This window comes from Callithrix jacchus, chromosome X, assembly GCF_049354715.1.
Source record: "Callithrix jacchus isolate 240 chromosome X, calJac240_pri, whole genome shotgun sequence".
Classification (NCBI taxonomy): Eukaryota; Metazoa; Chordata; class Mammalia; order Primates; family Cebidae; genus Callithrix; species Callithrix jacchus.
In genome coordinates, this window is record NC_133524.1 from 133,639,271 (window position 1) to 133,655,782 (window position 16,512).

Below are 16,512 nucleotides of genomic sequence, written 5' to 3' on the forward strand. Positions count from 1 at the left end.
CTCTGTCACCCAGGCTGGAGTGCAGTGGCACAATCTTGGCTCACTGCAACCCCTGCCACCCAGGTTCAAGCGATTTTCCTGCCTCAGTCTCCTGAGTAGCTGGGATTACAGGTGCCTGCCACCCTGCCCGGCTAATTTTTGTATTTTTAGTAGAGATAGGGTTTCACCATCTTGGCCAGATTGGTCTTGGAACTCCTGACCACGTGATCCACCTGCCTCGGCCTCTCAAAGTGCTGGGATTACAGGTGTGAACCACCGCACTCGGCCCCTGATTTAAATTTTTTTAATAAATGTGAAAACTATCCAAGTCTTGATCATCAGCCAGGATTCTGTCACAGCAGTTTCATTCTCTCATGTGAACTTATACATGTACCTATAGATACTGGAGAAGATATTCTTTTGCTATCTATTGTGAGTAAAAATAAAGCTGTTATCTACTGAAAATGTTCAAAATAAGGCTGTAATAGAAATATTTTTTCATTTTTAAAAAGGGGCCTGGTCGGGCGTGGTGGCTCACGCCTGTAATCCCAGCACTTCGGGACATCAAGGCAGGTGGATCACCTGAGGTCAGAAGAATCCCAGAACTTTGGGAGGCTGAGGCAGGTGGATCACCTGAGGTCAGAAGTTCGAGACCAGTCTGGCCAACATGGTGAAACCTGTCTCTACTAACAATACAAAAAAATTAGCCAGGCATGGTGGCAGACTGTTGTAATCCCAGCTACTCGGGAGGCTGAGACAGGAGAATCGCTTGAACCCAGGAGGTGGAGGTTGCAGTGAGCCAAGATCGCACCATTGTACTCCGGCCTGGGCAACAAGGGCGAAATTCTCTCTCAAAAAAATAAAAAAACAGGCCAGGCACACTGGCTAATGTCTGTAATCCCAGCACTTTGGGAGGCCAAGGGGGGCGGATCACCTGAGGCAGGAGTTCGAAACTGGCCTGACCAACAGGGAGAAACCCCATCTCTGAGGCTGAGGCAGAAGAATTGCTTGAACCTGGGAGGCAAAGGTTGTGGTAAGTCAAGATAGTGCCATCGCACTCCAGCCTGGGCAACGAGAGTGAAACTCCATCTCACAAAAAATAAATACATAAAATAGGGGCCTAAATTATCTATATTGTAATTTGTGTTCATTATGTTTTATGTAGTACTTAGGTTAGATGACTTTATCAATTTAGATAAATGTTCAGCTGATGCTCCACATGGAATTTCTCCTGTAAACTGCCTAAGAGTAGTCCAGGAATGAGTTATGACACACTAGGTTGGTTGCTTGTTTTGGGGGTTTGTTGTTGTGGTGGGTTTTTTTGTTTTTTTGTTTTTGAGACAGGGTCTCAAGGCTGGAGTGCAGAGCCACAACCACACTCACTGCAGCCTCAACCTCCCAGGCCCAAGTGATCCTCCCACCTCAGCCTCCCAAGTAGCTGGAACTACAGGTATGTACCACCACACCTGGCTAATGTTTAAATTTTTTGTAGAGACAGGGTCTCACTATGTTTCAAGGGCTGGTCTCAAACTCTTGGCCTCAAGTGATTCTTCTGCCTTGGCCTCCCAAAGTGCTGGGATTATAGGTGTGAGCCACCACACCCAGCTAGTTTGTGGATCAGACTGTACCTGATGTTCAGATGTTTTTCTCTCACAAATTTAAATTTTTTTTAAAGACCCACAGGGGCCAGGCACAGTGGCTCATGCCTGTAAGCCTGATAGTTGGGGAGGCCAACATGAGCGGATCACCTGAGGTCAGGAGTTCAAGACCAGCTTGGCCAACATGGCAAAACCCAATCTCTACTAAATATAGAAAAATTAGCTGGGCATGGTGGCAGGTGCCTGTAGTCCCAGCTACTTGAAAGGCTGAGGCAGGAAAATCACTTGAACCTGGGAGGTTAAGGATGCAGTGAGCCAAGATCTTACCACTGCACTCCAGCCTGAACAACAGAGTGAGACTCCGCCTCAGAAAATTAAAAAATAGGCCAGGCATGGTGGCTCACACCTGTATCTCAGCACTGGCAGGCTGAGGCAGGCAGATCACGAGGTCAGGGATTCAAGACCAGCCTGGCCAACATAGTGAAACCCCATCTCTACTAAAAATACAAAAATTAGCTGGGTGTGGTGACAAGCACCTGCAGTCCCAGCTACTAGGGAGGCTGAGGCAGGAGAATCGCTTGAACCCAGGAGGCAGAGGTTGCAGTGAGCCAAGACCAGGCCATTGCACTCTAGCCTGGGTGACAGAGTGAGACTCCATCTCAAAATAAATAAAAATAAAAAGACCTACAGAGAACTCCCACTCAAACATCTGGGTGATGCTGTGTATCTCTTTCCTCTTCAAAACCCAAACGCTGATCTTTGCTTCCTTTGCCCAGTGAGAACACTGTGCTGTGTTTGAACTTCATCTTCCTATGCTACAATCAGAAAATTGCCCCTAGTCAGAGAACTAAGTGAACACGGGGCTCTCCTCGTGTGGTTTTTTTCCCTCAGGGATTGTCCTCCTAGAGCACTTGTGCAATGTCTGAAAATAGTTGCCTCATTATGTTGTTTAGCTTTACAGTTGGTTATGGGGAAAGAACAGGTGTAGTATCGATTACTCCATCACTGCCAGAAGTGGAAGTTGCTCTATTTACTTTTCTGTGTGTTTCCATTCAATTTTTAAAATCTTTTTCATGCTCATTTATGTGGTGGAATAAAAATGGTATTTCTTATGTTTTATGAGACAGGGTCTTGCTCTGTCACCCAGGCTGGAGTGCAGTGGTGTGATCATAGCTTACTGCAGGCTTCATGGGCTCAAGCAGTCTTCCTGCCTCAGTCTCCTGAGTAGCTAGGACTACAGGCAAGTGCCATCACGCCAGCTAATTTTATTTTTTGTAAAAACACAGTCTAGCTATGTTGCCTAGGCCTCAAGTTAGCCTCCTGCCTCGGCCTCCCAAAGTGCTGAGATTACAGGTATGAGCCATCACACCCAGCCAAAATGTTTTTTAAAAGCTAAAGAAAGATTATTACAACATCACACAGGCTTAGATCCCTCAGGATTGAAGGTTTAGTAAACCAAGTAAATACCACCATTAACTAAGGTTAAAAAAATGGACATTTTAGGAAGAATATTATAATTACCACTTATTGCCTTGTGACCAGTTACCTAACTAAGCAAGTCATAGTCTCTACCAGAATTTCTCCTTTTACTGTATCATACTCTTGTTTTCTCTTCTCCCAATATTTTATACAGAATGTTCAGGGATACATTTTAACATTTTTAGTTTATGTATTGGAAAATTTGCAGGTAAGACTCCAGACACTCTGCACTTGGAGTTGAATGCAACTATTCACAAAATTGTAGGTTGTCTTTCTTTGGGGTGGGCATAAAGCAGTACACCTGAAGATGTATGCAAAACAGTTCCAGTGTGAAAGAACAAATGAGAAGTGAAGCATATTCATTCATTTAACACATACTTGTTGAACTAACATGTTCTAGATATCATTTCAGGCTTTGGGGATGCATGGATAAACAAAACAGGCAACAATCCCTGATCTTATAGATATTATATCCTATCAAGGGAAGACAAAAAGAAACAATGGGTTTTTAAACACTGGTAGATCACAAGGTCAGGCGTTTGAGACCAGCCTGGCCAACATAGTGAAACCCTGTCTCTACTAAAAATACAAAAAAAAAAAATTAGCCAGGCATGGTGGTGGGCACCTGTAGCTCCAGCTATTCAGGAGGCTGAGGCAGGAGGATCACTTGAACCTGGGAGGTGGAGGTTGCAGTGAGCCAAGATCGTACCACTGCACTCCAGCCCATGTGAGTGTGAGACTGTCTCAAAATAAATAAATAAATAAATAATTGGTCCATTGGCTGGGCATGGTGGCTCACACCCGTAATCCCAGTACTTTCAAAGGCCGAGATGAGCAGATAATTTGAGGTCAGGAGTTCAAAACCAGCCTGGCCAACACAGTGAAACCCCATCTCTACTCAAAATATAAAAATTAGCCAGCTGTGGTGGTGGGCACCTGTAATCCCAGGTACTCAGAAGGCTGAGGCAAGAGAATCGCTTGAGCTTGGGAGATGGGGGTTGCAGTGAGCGGATATCACACCACTGCACTCTAGCCTGAGTGACAGAGTAAGACCCTGTCTCAAAAAAAAAAAAAAGAGATTAGGGAAGAGGATCAGCAAGACACTGGAAGTAGTGACCAAAGGGTAAAAAAGTGCAGTATCCTAAAATTCAAATAAAGAAATTCTATCAGGGAAGGAGTGACTAATGGAGTCAAATATGGAAGGGGAAAACTGGAATTGAATGAAACAATATGCAGGTCACTGGAGACCTTGACAAGAGCAGTTTCAGTGTAATGATGAGAGGGAAAGCTTGACTGAAATGAATTAAAGAGAATGTGTGTAGAGGAACTGCAGACAGCAGGCATAAATAACTCTTTCAAGACATGTCGCCGCAAAGGAGAATGAGGAAATGGGGTAGTATGTGGACAGTAGTGTAGTGCATAGTTATTATGAATTTTACTGTCCCATATCCATTCTACCTTCTCTTGGTACATCAATTTATCTTCAAGGGGCTACTTCTCCCTTACTATATACTTGCTTTGTGGGACCGACAGCTGCACTCAGGCTTTAAGTGTTGCTGGAGAAAAATACATAAGCATGCTTAGCTGGTTTCTCTATAAATTGATGGTACAACTGTCAAATGGGACTCAAAACTACCAACTGCTTCTCTAGTTTGTTTGCTTTCCAACTTTTCAAACGACTGTGTCATTTGTTATCTCTCCTCAAAGCTCCGCTACTCACTCCTCCACATTTTCAGTTGATAACTTTGCCTCTAAATAACTAGAAAAAAGAAACAAAAGTTTCTTGGCAGGGCACGGTAGCTCATGCCTGTAATCTCAACACTTTGGGAGGATGAGGCAGGCAGATCACTTGAGGTCAAGAATTCAACAACAGCCTGGCTAACATGGTGAAACCCTGCCTGTCTGTACTAAAAATACAAAAATTAGATGGGCATGGTGGCAGGCACCTGTAATCCCAGCTGCTCAGGAGGCTGAGGTAGGAGAATTTGAACCTGGAAGGCGGAGGTTGTAGTTAATCGAGATCGCGCCACTGCACTCCAGCCTGGGCGACAAGAGCGAGATTCAGTCTCAAAAAAAAAGAGAACACATACAACAAAAGGACATACATTAAATGCATTACAGTGATTGCCAGTGATAGGTGAATGAATAGGAGTGGGAATCGGGAAGAAAAGTAAAAATAAAACGAGAAGCACTCTATGTGTACTAACCAGAATACACCAAAAATTGAGGAGTATGAGGAACTCAGGAGAAAAAGGAAGCAACTCAGCTTATCTTGTCCTTGACAAGATGCTGATCTAACAAAGTGCTGGCTCCTAATTCCAGCCCTAAAGATGACACACAAGAAGAAAGTTGATGGAAATAATAAAATCTAACACTTATGCAGCATTTACCATATGCCTTTACCATATGCCAGGAACTATTAACTCATTTAATCTTAGCAGCCAATGCTATGAGATAAATACAATTATTCCCATTTTATAGATGAGAAAACTACTGAGGTGAAGCAACTTGTCCAAGATCACACAGCTGGTAATGCGGAAACTTGGATTTGAACTCAGTCTAGATAGAACAGAGAAACACCTAGAGACAGGAAATGGTGAGTCTGGGGTAGGAATGGAGGTCAGGGAAGGGTAGCCTAGATGGAAGAGGAGCGGAGTCCACCGACAGAGAAGCTAGGGATGAAATGTGTAATTGTGCCCTTTCTCCTCCAACACTGCACCACCAGGAAGATCATCTGCCACCTCGTCGCCACAGCAAGACAAAGAACATCTGTGCCAAGCCAGCCAGAGGTGGATTCCATTGAGGAAGCACTGAAGCCCAGTTGGATGGGGGAACATATTACATGTACAGGTACAGAGGCCACTCTGAAACCTCAACTCTACACCTTCAGCTAGTCAATAAAACCTACACTTTCAAGGCAAGGATTTGGCCATATGTTCCTTGAAGAATTCCAAGAAAAAACCCTGAAAAAACTGACATCAGGTTCTTATTGTTTTCTGTTGTTATAACTGAGTTCCTGGGACTGGGTAACTTATAAAGAATTTATTTCTAATATTTCTGCTTGCTGAGAAGTCCAAGGTCGAGGGGTCACATCTGGTGAGAACCTCCTTGCTGGTGGGGACTCTGCAGATTGCAGTGTCTCAAAGCAGTGCAGGGTATCACATGGTGAAGCAGCTGAGTGTGCTAGCTCAGGTCTCTTCCTCTTCTCATAAAGTCACCAGTCCCAGTCCCATGATAATCCATTAACTCATTAATCCATGAATCACTGAAAATTAAGTTTCAACATGGGCCAGGCATGGTGACTCATGCTTGTAATCCCAGCACTGGGAGGCAGAGGTGGGCAGATCACTTGAGGTCAGGAGTTGGAGACCAGCCTGGCCAACATGGTAAAATCCCATCTCCACTAAAAATACAAAAGTTAGCCGAGTGTGGTGGCATCTACCTGTACTCCCATCTGCTGCGGCAGAATTGCTTGAACCCGGGAGGTGGAAGTTGTGGTGAGCCAAGACTGCACCACTGCACTCCAGCCTGGGCCACAAGAGTGACTCCATCTCTAAAAAGAAAGTTTTACAACATGGGTTTTGGAGGGGACAAACATTCAAACCATAGCACAGGGGTTCTCCAACAAACAGCACCCATGGTGAAGCTTAGTAAAAAAGCCCTCAGAGCTTATAAACATGTTAATCCGCTCTTCTTATAATTATGAGCACAGAGCCAAAACTTTCCAGTTATTTGAGGAAAGCCCCTAACAAGAAGTTTGAAGTAGGAAAAAAATACTAGTAACTTCAAAGGAAAAAAAATCCACTCTGCAGGAAGCAAACTTTAGGACCTTAAAAATTACTATCCTTAGAGAGCTTACTATAAAACCACAGTAATCAGGCCGGTGCAGTGGCTCACACCTGTAATCCCAGCACTTTGGGAGGCCGAGGCGGGAGGATCACCTGAGGTCAGGAGTTTGAGACGAGCCTGGCCAACATGGTGAATCCTCACCTCAACTAAAAATACAAAAATTAGCCAGGCACCTGTAATATCAGCTACTGGAGAGACTGAAGCACACACAATTGCTTGAATCAGGGAGGTGGAGGTTGCAGTAAGCCGAGATCGTGCCATTGCACTCTAGCCTGGGAAACAGAGCAAAACTGCATCTCAAAAAAAAAAAAAAACTGCAGTAATCAAGATTAAGGATGGACATTACTGAACAATTTTTTAAAGTACAGTAATGGACCCAGATATGTGTATTTCCTATTAAGATACTAAGTACTGCAGGCTAGTCTTCAACAAAAATACTGCTCAGAGGCTGGGCAGGGTGGCTCGTACCCGTGATCTCAGCACGTTGACAGGCGGAGGCTGGAGGATCAAGGTCAGATCAAGACCATCCTGGCTAACTCGATGAAACCCTGTCTCTATTAAAACTACGAAATTAGCTGGGCATGGTGGTGGGTGCCTGTAGTTCCAGCTACTCAGGAGGCTGACGTAGGAGAATTGTTTGAACCTGGGAGATGGAGGTTGCAGCAAGCTGAGATCATGCCACTACACTCCACCCTGGACAAGAGCAAGACTGTCTCAAAAATAAATTTGCTAATGAGGGCATAAAATGATACAACCACTTTGGGAGTTTCTTAAAAATTAAACATACAGGCCAGGCACGGTGGATCACACCTGTAATCCCAACACATCGGGAGGCCGAGGCGGGTGAATCATGAGGTCAGGAGTTTGAGACCGCGTGACCAACATGGTGAAACCCCATCTCTACTAAAAATACAAAAATTAGCTGGGTGTGGTGGTATGTGCCTGTAGTCCCAGCTACTCAGGAGGCTGAGGCAGGAGAATCGCTTGAACCCGGGAGGTGGAGGTTACGGTGAGCAGACATCACATCACTGCACTCCAGCCTGGGTGAGAGTAAGACTCCATCTCAAAAAAAAAAAATTAAACATAGAGCAGATCCTTTAAAAATGTCGTTTTGGTCAACATCATTTTGTTGAGGAAAAACAAATCAACTCCTGGCTGGGACCGCTGTTGTGGATGGAGTTAACACATCCTCCCCGTGTCTGCATGGGCTTTCTTCTCTGGGTACCCAAGTTCCCGCCCACATCCCAAAGACCTGAGGTCAATTGCCAAGTCTAAATAGTCCCAATCTGAGTGACCCTAAGTAGGAACATGGCCTGTAATGGAATAGCCTGCTGACCATCATCAGTTCCCACCTTGGCCTTCAACTGGCTAAGTGGGTTCTAGTTTCCTGAGACTAAATAACTGGGTAATTTACGACATACGTTGCTTTTTCACCCTTTCTTAAATGTATGCATAGCTCACGTTTACTTCAGTATTTAGTATTAGATGTGTTTTGGCTCTTATTTGGTGCCACATGCAGTGGCTCACACCTGTAATCCCAGCACTTTGGGAGGTGAAGAAAGGATTGCAAGGTTCAAGACCAGCCTGGGCAATGAAGGCAGACCCCTGTCTCTATTTAAAAAAACAACAAAAAACAGGCATGGTAGCACAGGCCTGTAGTCCCAGCTACTTGGGAGGCTAGAGTGTGAGGACTGCTTGAGTGCAGGAGGTCAAGGCTGCAGTGAGCCATAATGGCACTACACTCCAGCTTGGGCAAGAGTACGATGTCTCGAAAAATGTTTGTAACCAGAAATATGCTGTAGGAACTTAATTCTTGCGTCAATTAGCCTATGGTAAAATTGGTTTCATTATGTATCATTTCACTTAGTTTCCAGTAACTCTTCAAGTAATCTTCAACAATGTTTAAGATGTATTATCTACATCCTGTCACTCCACAATCCCACTCAAGACACTTATCCCAAAAGAAACTGTCACATCCAGGCCAGGCGCGGTGGCTCATGCCTGTAATCCCAGCACTTTCGGGGGCCAAGGCGGGTGGATCACGAGGTCAGGAGTTCGAGACCAGCCTGGCCAAAATGATGAAACCCCATCTCTACTAAAAAACACAAAAATTAGCCAGTCGTGGTGGCAGGAGCCTGTAATGCCAGCTACTCAGGAGGTTGAGGCAGAATTGCTTGAACCTGGGAGGTGAAGGTTGCAGTGGGCCGAGATCGCGCCACTGCACTCCAGCCTGGGGCACAGAGCAAGATTCCGTCTCAAAACAACAAAAAAACTGTTACATCCAAAACTTGCACAATACTCATAGCAGCATTCTTAATAGGCAAAAACTGGAAATGGCCCAGATGTCCATCAATGGTTACTTCATACACTGCAATTCTACTCTGCAATAAAAGGAATATACATGCAACTATGTGGATGAATCTCAAAAATACTCTAAGCAGCTAGACAAATTACAGATACAGAATTTACATAAGCAAACATGCAAAAAACATGATGGAAACCAGGTCAGTGTCTGTTGCTGGTGTTGGGAGGTGGTCTATTGGCTGAAAAGGGCACACACAACTTTCTGGAGCAATGTTCTGTCTTCATGTGCTAAGCATTTCTCAAGACTGAACTGTACATGAGATCAGTATACTTCACCATATTCTTTAAGTGCTACTCATTCCTCAGGGGATAAGCCACAAATTCAACACAAGGGCTAAACTTTAACACCAGACACCGATGAGGGCAAATAACCTCACACATTGTTGGCTAAGCGTTTCCAAAATACTACTTTGGACAAAATGCCTGGCCATCTCAAAAATCTATCCTGAATCAGCAATTGCGTATCTGTTTTCATCTCAGTAATTACAAAAACTAGTGTAAGAACATTTATACCAACTTTATGCACGAAAACAAAAAACTAGAAAAGGCCCAGGTTTCCATTACATAAGCATACCGTACTCATGAACCACAGTAAAAAGGAACTGATGTATACATGGCTAAAACACAAGTTTTTATCTTGGTAGAATACACATTTCTGAGTTCATAAAATGGCACACTTAATACTTTAAGATTTCAATGTTATCTTGAAAATCAATAAAAGTTGAATTCATTGATATAGAAGTCCAAATTATCCTTCAGGGAAGTATACTGACATGTGCAACATAAAGTATTGATGGGATGGGTAGATTGATGTTTTACTCAAACAGTAAGTGTAGGGCTGGCCAGGCGTGGTTAATCCCAGCACTTTTGAAGGCCAAGGCAGGCGGACCACTTGAGGATAGGAGTTTGAGACCAGAGTGGCCAACATGGTGAAAACCCCTCTACTAAAATACAAAAATTAGCTGGGTGTGGTAGTACATTGCACACCTGTAATCCTAGCTGAGGTAGGAGAATCACTTGAACCTGGGAGGCAGAGGTTGCAGTAAGCCAAGATGGCATCACTGCACTCCCACCACCTGGGCAACAGAGTGAGACTCTCTCAGGGGGGGGAAAAAAAAAAAGGTAGAGCTGAGACTATTTTCAGAATGACAATACTCAGGGCTTTCTCTGCCATCTTAATGCTCACCTGCTTTCTTTCTCCACATGATGAGTTCTGTTCAACTGACTACATAAACCCAAACGCAATGTCCAGTTTTAGATGCAAATAATCAATTAGTCAGATATACATAGGACACTAGGTAAAGCAGAGAAACTGAAAACTAAATTCAGAAGCATATTATCATACACCTTGCTTGGCCCAAAGTATCTGGAATCCACAGCCACAACTGAGTTGTTGCTGACCTGTTTTTTAAGCACGAATTAAGTAAACGCACAACAGTTGATTCCTGGTATTTAGCCTCTGCTTCTTAGGTGTGTGATTGTTCTTCCATTTAATTTTTAGAGTGAGGAATGAATGAAGTCATCGACATTACCCCTCAAGCTCACTCTCAAAAAAGGAGGCCTAGTCACATGAACAGCCTCGATGGCTCAGTACATTCCCAGGCAACTGATTAAGTGCAATCAATATAACAGAGCTAGTGTATGGGGGAAGGGGGCATGAAAAACCCTTAAAACCATAAACCCCTAATTTCTAAAAGTAAAAAAGAGTCCCTTGCCACAAAAAAGATGCCATGTTAAAGTTTTATTAAGTTTCAATACAAAACATTCCAAAAAGTGAAAAGAGATCTAAATACCCAAGTTCTATGTTCAACTACCAGTTAAACAAGAAAAACATTTTCTGTTATCATTCTGTTTTATTACAACCAGTATAAACCAAAAGAATCAAGATCGGATTCTTTTTCCACACATCTGCTAGGTCAGTAAACTATGAAACAGGTATCTGGTCATTTTAACATTCTCCTTGCTTTGACGTTAATATTCATCCATATCTGGTACCATCTCTATATCCTATACTATCTTTAGGGTATCTAAAGATCTGAAATATTTAGGATATTTCAAGAACCAAAAGGTCCTCACAGAAGCTTTAACCCAAGTAATCCTGAGTATGGAAGACTGGGCTAAGACAACTATGGAAGTGCAACAACCACATAAATTTGGTCATTACCCTTGTGGTCTGTTGATTAGTAGTCGTCTTTCAAATGAGAGTTTAAAATGTTGTACTTACTCTCCCTAGTTGCAAATGTTAAAACAGGACAGTGCCATAATTACAACAAAAAAAATCTTGTAAGTTGAGTTAGTTCCTCTACTCCAACAACTCAAGTCTGTTTCCTTTCAGAACATTATGCTATTGGCTCTAGTCTCCAAAGCAATAAACTAAAACTTGTTTCTAAGACTGGGACATAAAGCAGGCTTACAAAACAATACAGCAAACAAAAGCCAGGTGGCCTAATTGTTTCCAGTGTGCTTGCCATCTCAGCATGGTTGTTACTTTCCAGGCGTCACTGTTTTATTCTACAACTAAACTGTTTCTGGATAAGCTACCACCAAAAAATGTTTCACTTACTGACAGACACTTCACTAGATAGAGCTACCACTTATATCCATCATTTTTATAATTCAACTTAAGTTCTAAATTGTTGTCCCCATGACTTTAGCTAAACAAAATGAAAGCCAAAGCTGTACAATCTATGTAAAGAACCACAAGAACTTCCTGACTACCTCCACTTACCAACTGCCTTAATTACTTCCCCTTCTCCATTTGGTCAGTTACTTGTTTTAAGTAACTACCACTCACTCCCTAGTTATGAGTGTTAATCAACACTTCTGCCTTCCTCAGATCCACAGGAACCCCTGAAGGCAAAAATCTATTGCCTGCACCAAACCAATTCTGACAGTACTGCTTGTGCAACTGTAGTGACTTATCGACAATCAGCCGCCTTCTGCTTCAACAACTCTGTAAAATGAAAAACATGGGATCTTGTTATGTGGTATTTGTATTACTGCGAAGTACTCCCCCACCAACTATTTTTTAAATATATACTTTCTTGTTGCTTTAGCTTAAAATAGAAGTATATGCTTTAAAACCAAGCTCTGGCTGGGCGCAGTAGCTCACGCCTATAATCCCAGCACTTTGTGAGGTCGAGACAGGATCACTCAACGTCAGGAGTTTGAGACCAGCCTGGCCAACATGGTGAAACCCCATCTCTACAAAAAAATACAAAGATTAGGCAGATATGGTGGCACACACCTGTAGTGCAGTGAGTTGAGATCAAATCACTGCACTCCAGCTTGGGTGACAGAGGGAGACGCCATCCCCAAAAAACAGCTGGATGCAGTGGCTCATACCTGTACTATCAAGCACACCGGGAGGCCAAAGCAGGTGGATCATCTGAGGTTAGGAGTTTGAGATAGGCCTGGCAAACACGGTGAAACCCTGTCTCTATTAAAAATACAAAAAACTAGCCAGGCATGGTGGAGGGCACCTCTAATCCCATCTACTTGGGAGGCTGAAGCAAGAGAATCCCTTGAACCCAGGAGGAGGTTGCAATGAGCTGAGATTATGCCATTGCACTCCAGCCTGGGCAACAAGAGCAAAACTGTCTCAAAAAACAAACAAAAAAATACAAACCCCACACAGGCTCTAAAAAGCAACCATAGGCCAGGCACAGTGGCTCACACCTGTAATCCCAGCACTTTGGGAGGCCAAGACCGGTAGATCAACAGAGTTAGATGCCATCGAAAAGAAAAGAAAGCAACCATAAATACCCCATTACAATTACCACAGGCATCAGCTTGGTACTGTTAAAATTACATACTACGTCATCATTATGTAAATAAAATTATATTAATCAAACAGGGACCTTGCAGTCATAGCTCCATCATCAACTCCACATTTCGTCAATTTGTACTGTGGCTGTGCAAATGAGCAAGCACTAGTAACAACGAAGTATATCATATCCTTTTACAAAATGCATGAGTAAACTTTTTTTTTCTCTTCCCGACACGGAGTCTTGCTCAGTCGCCCAGGCTGGAGTGCAATGGCATGATCTCGGCTCACTACAAACTCCACCTCCTGGGTTCAAGAGATTCTGGTGCCTCAGTCTCCCAAGGAGCTGGGACTACAAGCACGTGCCACCACACCTTGCTAATTTTTGTTTTTTAGTAGAGATGGGGTTTCACCATGTTGGCCAGGCTGGTCTGAAATTCCTGACCTCAGCATTTGCCCCGCCTTGGCCTCCCCAAGTGCTGGAATTACAGTTGTGAACCTAAGTGTATACTTCCTGTTAAGAATGCTTGCATATGAAGAGCTATTAGCGAGCTTTACAGGTTTAAAAATAACTAAGAATAATCACATGAATGAGCCACACTCATGGAAACGTAACCTCTCTACATTCACAATGAATGTGCCAGGTATTACACATTAAAGCACTTAATTACATCTTCAATTCCAAGTGGTAGTTTCTTTTAGAGACTAAGTGAACCAGAAGTGTTAACAACTTTCCCACGTCACAGCTACACTAAGTGGAAGTTACACAGCATTTAAACTTTCAAAGGCCACTGCTTTCAAAACTTACCTTAGCCTTTGATTTCTCTTACTGCCAGCTTTATCTACTGTGAATAAATCAGCACTCCACGACCAAAATGAGCATAATCCTCAACCTGCAAAAGTTAAATAAATGAAAACTAGTTATCTCTCTTAAGGAAATTCTTCAAAACTTGCCTATTACTGCCCTCTTTTCCAGAAAGAAAAGGCAAGTTCAGACTTGCAGCTTAACATTATTTCATGTTCTACTACTTCTCTTAAGTGGTGGAAGATTCACTGGCTTGGGATGGACTGGAATGGCTTAAATGGTTAAGTTGCATGGCTTATGGATTGTCATTCTGTTCCAATGGTGCACTGCCACGTTAAATCCATAAGTTGAACGAACAAAACTTATTTGAAGGAATAAGTGCAGTATAAGGATTTTTAGTTGGAGGTCTTCAAGTTTACTATATTCAAGAGCATCTTTTTCAACTTCATGGCTGGACCTGGGTCATGCTGCCTCAGGTTTTGCTTTTTAAAGACCACTTGCAATAGATTTTCTCCATACAGTGTAGTTTCATAGAACTAAAAACAAGTCAGGCATCCAACTAAATGTTAAGTTTGCAATGGCTTACAGGGGTAAAAAGGGGGACCCCAAACTTAAGCCATTTCCTATATTGGCTAAAAGACTAATTTGAAAAAAAAAATGTTAAAAACATAGGAAGCATGTTTAAAGGTCTTCATCAAAAATGGACTTTGAAAAAATACCCTCCCCCAAGCCCCAGACTGCTATTGGTAAACAACAGCTCTATTAAAGCCTTTAAGTGTCACACATGCTTTAAAAAAAAAAATCCAAGTGTTGAATTTGGAGGACTTCTAATATGCTATTGAATATTTGTTTTTTTCCAAGTTTTTTTTTAAATCTAGAAGGCATTTCCATTGCCATGAGGTACAGTATGTTTCACTGTACTATGAGGAAGGTAAGTGTTCAATTTCGACTTAGACGGAAAAACTAGTTTGCTTTGCTTACCATCTTTGCTGTTTCACAGGCATTTGATGCTTTAAATCTGATGTGGAATGCTGATAGATTCACTTTTTAGAAGTCATAAGCCTTTAGGAAGTTGGAGATAACTTCATTGCTTATCTATTTTCTCCTTTGCAATCAAGCTGTTCCTTTAAAAGTGAGACACTACAGAGTTGCAAAAATTTGAAACAGTAAGAGCAAGCACCTTTGCAGCTTCATGGTTGGTTTTGGCCAAACTTTTTATTTAGTATTCTGTAGTTGTTTAACACACACTTAAATGGTCTTATTGGGGGAGGGGAAAGGGGAGGTTCTTGCAGATTCCCAAGGAAATGTCAGGAAGGCAAAATGGCCAGCATTATCCATTTGCATTTTTGGGTTTACTGGGTGATTATTTCCTTACATAGGCATCTGATTTCAGGTTTTTCATACTGAGATCATGGAGGTTTTAGTTGGAAGACACCCTGAAATCTTATGAGTAGTATACCCCAACCACCCTCTAACAGCTAGTTTGTATAGGCAGAATGATTCATCTCTCCATTTTAGATGGCTAGATGTTTTGTGGAAGATCTTAGAACTGCTTGCCTCACTTACTGGGAAAAATCATATAGGAAGTGGCCTTTAGGGACACTTTAACTTGGAAAGTTACAACACTAGTACAACAAGTCTTAACACATTTAACATTTGCTTGTTGAAAAGCAATGTCATAAAGTCAAATAATATTAAACATGTTTTACTTTTTTCCTCACAAGAACATAAAAATTATGGAGGGGAACTTAACAGGGAATTTAAAAAAGGTAACACAATTTTTCTTTTTAGTAGTCCTTGGGTAGTTATGACAGAATAGTTTCCACTTTTTGTTTGTTTCTTTGAACTGGGATTTTGGTCCAAAGTTTTGTTTGTTTCTAGTATCTGCTTCTGCCTCCCCCTCTATCAGATCGGCTTCCTCCACGGCCACCACCTCTTGGTGCTCCGCGGCTTGAACTGCTGTAGGAATCACGTGGAGGAGGGTACCCCCTTTCCATAGAAGGGGGAAGCCCTCTTTCTTGTCTGCCAACCCGATCACGACCACTTGAGTAGAGATCACTTCGGCTGCTTGAGTAACTGTCTCGACTTCCACCATATCCGTCACGTGAGCTGCTGTAATCATCATAGCGACTGCTTCCACCATAAGATGGCGGGGGCCCTCGTGTAGGTGGAGCACTACGTGAGTTACCTGCAGGGTCAATGGTCAGGTAATATGGCAACACTATAAATTGTATATATACAACATTTTAAATCTGAATTTACAGAATTCTTGTATTAAAAGTTTACTTTCTCAACTGGGTGGGAGGTTTTAAACTCTGCCATTGCTGGCCATAACAGGGATTTGCTCATCTGCTGAGATATGGAAATGGATTCATTTTAATGTTTGTTTGAAAAGACTGAAGACGGTGTGTATTTCAAGAGGATATTCCAGAGAGCTTGTTATTTTATAGTAGACACTCAGCCACTTTCCAGTGATAAGTTGCAATTTTGAACTGTAGAACTTGCCTTCATATTGCAATGGTAAATATTTGATCTTGTTAATAAATATTTTTTAATTGTATTTTCACTGTTGGGGGAAAACACATAAGGCTGCCAATTTAAGCAAGCAAAATCCCCTCCAAAGCAAGCAAACAGCCTCAAAAGAAACTTAGAAAAACAAAAAAAGCCCCTCA

At 42.4% G+C, this 16,512-nt stretch overlaps 1 protein-coding gene across 6 annotated transcripts in view; it reads right to left on the reverse strand.

The window, feature by feature from the left end:
* Positions 1–16,512, reverse strand: part of RBMX (RNA binding motif protein X-linked) — a 65,703-nt gene that overhangs the window by 42,912 nt on the left and 6,279 nt on the right. For 4 of the 6 annotated variants that reach the window (XM_078364146.1, XM_078364145.1, XM_078364147.1 and 1 more), the window contains exon 9: positions 13,844–13,928. In XM_078364146.1, coding sequence (XP_078220272.1) covers positions 13,924–13,928 — 5 coding nt within the window. In that variant the 3' untranslated portion in view covers positions 13,844–13,923. Of the gene's footprint in view, positions 1–10,995; positions 12,223–13,843; positions 13,929–14,821; positions 16,029–16,512 lie in introns of those variants that run through there. The other 2 variants (XM_035289361.3, XM_035289362.3) reach the window with 2 other exon arrangements.